This window comes from Ipomoea nil, unplaced genomic scaffold (assembly GCF_001879475.1).
Source record: "Ipomoea nil cultivar Tokyo-kokei standard unplaced genomic scaffold, Asagao_1.1 scaffold2144, whole genome shotgun sequence".
Taxonomy (NCBI): Eukaryota; Viridiplantae; Streptophyta; class Magnoliopsida; order Solanales; family Convolvulaceae; genus Ipomoea; species Ipomoea nil.
In genome coordinates this window covers 2,627,575-2,633,211 of record NW_017618572.1, presented here as the reverse complement: position 1 = coordinate 2,633,211, position 5,637 = coordinate 2,627,575, and the positions used below count along the sequence as shown (strand labels likewise).

The 5,637-nt window shown below is 34.0% G+C and overlaps 2 protein-coding genes across 2 annotated transcripts; both read left to right on the top strand.

The window, feature by feature from the left end:
* Positions 1-217: 217 nt before the first annotated feature.
* On the top strand, positions 218-2,138 carry LOC109148632 (putative disease resistance RPP13-like protein 3). Its single transcript, XM_019296366.1, has 2 exons — positions 218-2,028; positions 2,124-2,138. Exons 1-2 carry the CDS (start codon positions 271-273, stop codon positions 2,136-2,138), a joined length of 1,773 nt encoding a protein of 590 aa, XP_019151911.1. The 5' UTR covers positions 218-270.
* A 57-nt stretch (positions 2,139-2,195) lies between these two features.
* LOC109148744 (putative late blight resistance protein homolog R1B-13) lies at positions 2,196-3,163 on the top strand. Its single transcript, XM_019296470.1, has 2 exons — positions 2,196-2,924; positions 3,104-3,163. Exons 1-2 carry the CDS (start codon positions 2,230-2,232, stop codon positions 3,135-3,137), a joined length of 729 nt encoding a protein of 242 aa, XP_019152015.1. The 5' UTR covers positions 2,196-2,229; the 3' UTR covers positions 3,138-3,163.
* The last annotated feature ends 2,474 nt before the right edge of the window (positions 3,164-5,637 follow it).

Sequence of the window (5,637 nt, the reverse complement as noted above, 5' to 3'; positions counted from 1 at the left end):
ATTGTTATAGGATACGGATATTTGATACCAAGTATTAAATTATCAAAACTTAATTTTTTTGATATAATTGTGAAGTTTGGATTCTTTTCACAATAAGTCTTTAGAAAAAAAGAAAAAAAAAGACTAACCAACTACCCCGCTAATTTTAAAATCATGGTTGTTTAGACTTTAATTGGCGTTGACTAGAATTGCTTTCTAAATTGTATCACTGCACATACATCTTTCATTTCTTACTACTGTTCTGATCATCATATCACATAGGCAGAGCAAATGGCTTATGCTGCTGTAACTTCGCTTATGGGAACTCTTTCTCAGCATTTCTTGCAACCACAACCACGCTTGCCTCTTCAATACAAACAACAAATACTTTCTCTCCATGAAAATCTTGGTTTTCTCCAAGAAATTCTTGAGAAATCTGAGATCCCCACCTATAATAATTCGGTGATGAAAGGTTTAGAGGCAGAGATGAGAGATGTAGCGTTCAAAGCTGAAGAAAGGATTGAGATGGAGTTGAGTACCATTTATCTAGCAAAGGGTTGGACGAAGCGTCTTCGTATAAAGGCTTGCCTCCTCAAGCTTCATGGAATCTTCATTCAAGCTGTAATACAGACTGATTACCTCAAAAAGAAGTTTATTAAAACTGAAAAGAAGCTTGCAAAGGGTCCATCACAAGCTGGTCAGAGGATGCGACAAAGAGGACTACTCCTTGGTTCAACATCATCACAGCCTGATCCAGAACGAGAGAACATTACTGTGAGTAAATTTTCCAAAAACGCTTCAATAAAGTTTGACAGTGGAATGGTCGGATGCGACGAAGAGTTCAAGACGATAATGGATCAGCTCACCCGACAATATGCACAACGGCTACAAGTTGTATCAGTTGTAGGCATGGGAGGAATTGGCAAGACCACTTTAACTCGAAAAGTCTATGAAGATCCATCAATTATTTCTCATTTTGACAAACGAGCATGGGTTACCATATCTCAAGAGTATAATGTGGAACAAATGCTCCAATGCCTTATTGGTTGTGTTAATGCAGCATCAAATGATGTACTCCATGAACAAAGAAATGACAGCTTAGCAGAAAGTCTGAGGAAAAGCTTGAAGGATCAGAGATATTTGATAGTGATAGATGACATATGGAGCAAAGAAGCTTGGGATAGGGTGCAAAGATGCTTTCCAGATGATAATATTGGAAGCCGTATACTATTGACTTCTCGGCTCAGAGAGGTGGCTGAATATGCAGGTTCAGGTAACTCTACCATTAACATGCCTTTCTTAAATGCCGATAAAAGTTGGAATCTCTTCTGCAACATGTTTGGTCAAACCGAATTTATTTCAGAGTTTGAGCAAATTGGTAGAGACATAGTGAAGAAATGTAATGGATTACCTCTAGCTATTAATGTAATAGCTAGTCTTCTCTCTAAGACAGAGGCTGCAGTGCAGAAGTGGAATAATGTTGCAGAAAATGTGAGTAGATATGTAATTGGTGATTCTAGTGATGCATGTTCCAGAATACTTTATTTGAGTTACAACCAATTACCACACCACCTAAAAGCTTGTTTTCTATATTTTGGAGTTTTTCCGGAAGACTACGAGATCCATGTGAAGAAGTTGGTTAGGTTGTGGGCGGGAGAGGGATTTTTTAGGTCAGTGGACCATCAAAATATGGAGGAAGTGGCCATGGAATGCTTGCAAGATCTTGTTGATAGAAGTCTTGTTTTTGTTAGCAAACAAAGCTATAATGGGAAAATGAAGACAGTAAGAATACATGACTTGTTGCGGGATTTGTGTTTGAGAGAAGCTCAAAATGAAAATCTCTTTGATATCATTAGAGATGGAAAACATCTATTTTTCGAGAAGAAAATATCTAGTCGTTGGATAAGAGTAGAATCAGAGGCTGATTATCGACTTTCTTCGTCAAAGTGCTTTCACACATCACATTCCTTTCACTCTCCCTACCCTTGTGATCCTGTACGTCTGCATCCTCTAATTTCGGACTTCAAACTACTAAGAGTGATAGACATAGTATGTACGTCTCCCTGTGAATATGGAATACTACGTGTGGTTCCAAATCTTATTCATTTGAGATACTTTGCTTTGAAGCATTCAACATGTGTTAGGTCCAAATATTTTGATTTAGAGCTCTTTGACCATTGGAATATACAGAACTTTATTGTTCGTGGGGCTCGTGCATCCCATTCCTTTGGGGCATCTAGAATTTGGAAAATGCCACTATTAAGGAATTTATGCATTGAATGGATTGTTTCATTAGGAACTTTGTCAGTTGTTCATAGAAACTTAGAGAGTATATCTTGGTTGGATGCTAAGCTCTGTACACAGTATTTGTTTACAAGGATTCCAAATTTAAAAAAATTGGGAATTGATGGTAGATACCATAAAAACGATCTAAATTATTTTTATAATTTTGTGCACTTGGGGAAGCTTGAGAAGCTAAGCATCAGAAATTGGTATAAACTCAACCATATTCCATGGGCAATTAGTTTTCTACCAAATCTTAAGAAGCTCAAATTCTTTTGCACTTGGTTGCCATGGAGTGATATGAGGTTTATTGGTATGTTGCCGAATCTAGAAATTCTAAAATTGATAAATGCTTGCCAAGACGGAAAGTGGGAGACATCTGAGGGAGGGTTCCGTCAATTGAAAAGGTTGGTAATTAAAGGCAAGAATTTGAAAGATTGGAATGTTGTGGGTGACAATTTCCCTGTGCTTGAACATTTAGAGTTAACTGATTGCAATTGGTTGCGAGAGATCCCTATTGCGTTTGCTGATATTACCACACTTGAATTGATTCAAATAAATGGATGCTTGGATTCCGTTTTGGCTTCTGCAAAGTGTATTCAAGATGAGCAGCGAAGCTATGGAAATGATACCCTCCTTGTTCGTTCTTTAAATATATTAAGGTCTCTTTCTATCCCTGCCTCTATTATATTTCTCTAACCGTTTCATATTTCATGCTATTTAAATTCTTTGCAATTCCTCTGCACTTCATGCTTTCTCATTTTTCTGTATCTCATATTTCCTTATCTATATAAATGCGTGTTCACCCGCTTTTTTTAATAACTTAATTTATTGTTTCCAGCATTGATAAAAGTAAACATCTCAGAGGAAGGTAGAAATGATAAGGGCAGCCTGGGCAGGTATGTTGCATTTGCAAACAGCTGTTTATTTTGTTTTGTCCTTTTTTGTTTCCCTTAAAGAAAAATCATGCTTATTAGCTTGCTTTCATTTTTTATTTGGCGGTTTCAGTTTTTTTTTTTTAAGTTTCATCCTTTTTTTTTTTTTTTGTAAAATAATTATCTAATTATTATTGAAATTTAACTTTCATTCATAATTATTGGTCCTAGTTTTTTTTTTTTTTTTGAAGTCCTAGTTTAGTTTTATAATCATCAAGCAAACTATTAAATACCTCTCTATTACATTTTATCTGTCATATTTATTATTATATTAATTGATAAAATAACTTTTTTTCTCTACTTATTTTCTTTAGTATTTTTAATTATGTTTAAATTTGCCATGCCTTTATTGTTTTCTGCCTTCAGGTGATGGGATGGGGAGTAAGACAAATATATTCATTGTTTTGGATCGGAACTCGTTACGGGTGGAGAGCTGCTCAACAAAATTTTATGCCATTCTTCCCTCTGTGTGTGGTTCTTGCAGTTCAAAAAGTGAAAACGAAGCACAGTTTGCTCATTTCTCATTGTTTATTATTATTAATTTCATCATCTCATCATATAAAAATTTTGGTGTTGGACAAAATTATTTAGTAGCTGATTTGTGAACTTCAAAATTCAGTGATTTTCCTTTCTCTCTTGAAAATCATTTTCTTGAAATTTATGCCAACACTTTTGAAAAAGTTCAAAGTGCTCTTATTGTATCTTAACTCGCTGAGAGTAATTTAGTTTGACTGTTCGGCTATACTACTGTAGTCCATTTTATCCGGAAGACTGACACTACTGGGTGCCAATGCTACTCTTCTGGACATTGGACTCTCAATTAAGTTGTAGTATCATTCTCATGGCAACTTAATTAACCTCATTGTGTTCATGTCTCTTTCCAACTCCCGTTTATCAAAACAAAGTTGGACTAGTGAGAGGTGTGACTATGGTGTTGCTCTATTCTCATAATGACAACACCTTATCCATGTAAGAGTCAACACAAATCACCAAGCTCACAACTAGAGCAATCATCAAGTTATTACACTTATAGCACAATTCAATCACATAGCAAAAAGAAGACTTAATCCAACACTTAAATGAATTTTTTTATTACAAAAGAAGGGGATACCCATACAATCTACGCCTACACTGACAGGGACGGAGGGAGAGGGGGGCAGGGGGCGGCTGCCCCCCTCATCCCACCCCCACCCCATATATAGTATTTGTATGTATATATATGTATATATATATATAGTACACGTTTTAGTATTAGTATAAAAAAACTATAAAATGTCAATAAGAAGTGAGTTAGAGTAGGTGGTAGAGCACATTTTTGGTAATAATGAGGTTAAGGGTTCCAATCTTAGCATCAACGTAGTTTTACAATTCTTTTTTAATAGCTTTTTTAATGTGTTTTCTATTCAAATTATTTTATTAATTATGTTTCATATTTTGTTATGAATATTTTTATAAAGTTTCAATGTGTTTTATTTTTAGTCCATATCAAACACTATTTACAATTATATTTCTTAGGCAATTTATTTATTTATTTTTAAATTATCTCTTTTGTTTTAATGTTTCGCCTTAATAAATCAGGAATGACAATAATAATTGATAAATCAAGAGTGACAATAATAATTGATATATTATGAAGACACATAAATTACAATTTTCCCGAAAATATATGACTAAAATATATGTCCTATAGTCACATATATTTCTTAATATACATGATATAAATTCATAAAATAAGACACAATATGTTGTGTGTTATACAATTACTAATCTATTTCAGGTACATAATCCATACTGCTAAAGTACAGAATTGCAACCCTGTTACGTGAATTGAACAATATTTTGAGCATAAATCATTAGTATATTATGAATATAAATCATTACAACTACAAATCAATTTTTTTTATATTTTTGGAGCTGACTGGAGGGCACATTTTTCACAAAAACCTTTTTTTCTTTTTAGTGTTTTGACTCTATTAAATAACTGAAGCAGCCAAATAAATTGATTTTTAATGAAAATTCGATCAACGAAACAACACCTAGGTTTGGTACGTAAAATATGTATTCCGTTACAGTTGCAAATCGGCGGCAATACATTCGAATTTGATGGTCGTTTTAATTTCTTTAAGTTAAAAAGCCCCAAACCGGATTTGTTTTGCGTCATATCAGACTAACACATGCCAATTGTTTACCGATTTTCATATCAATCAACTTAGTTAAGATTATAATCTCTTTCGATTTATTCTTTTTCGGCAGGAAGGCCTAATTTGATCCCGTTAAAGCCACTCAACATCAAATCCCACATTATTTGCCTAACCAATCAGCAAAAAAAATTTGTACACGAAGAACGTGGCAACATTTCAGTAACCAACCTACATTCCAACAACATTTGCTGCCACTACATTTACTAATATATTAATAAAACACTAAAAGGAAAAAAAAA

What these genes read in the sequence shown, in the direction of transcription:
- LOC109148632 (XM_019296366.1), top strand. Translation starts at nt 271, where the DNA reads ATGGCTTATGCTGCTGTAACTTCGCTTATGGGAACTCTTTCTCAGCAT.
- LOC109148744 (XM_019296470.1), top strand. Translation starts at nt 2,230, where the DNA reads ATGCCACTATTAAGGAATTTATGCATTGAATGGATTGTTTCATTAGGA. An exon ending in CGTTCTTTAAATATATTAAG is followed by an intron (nt 2,925 to 3,103) that starts GTCTCTTTCTAT and finishes TATTGTTTCCAG; the next exon opens with CATTGATAAAAGTAAACATC.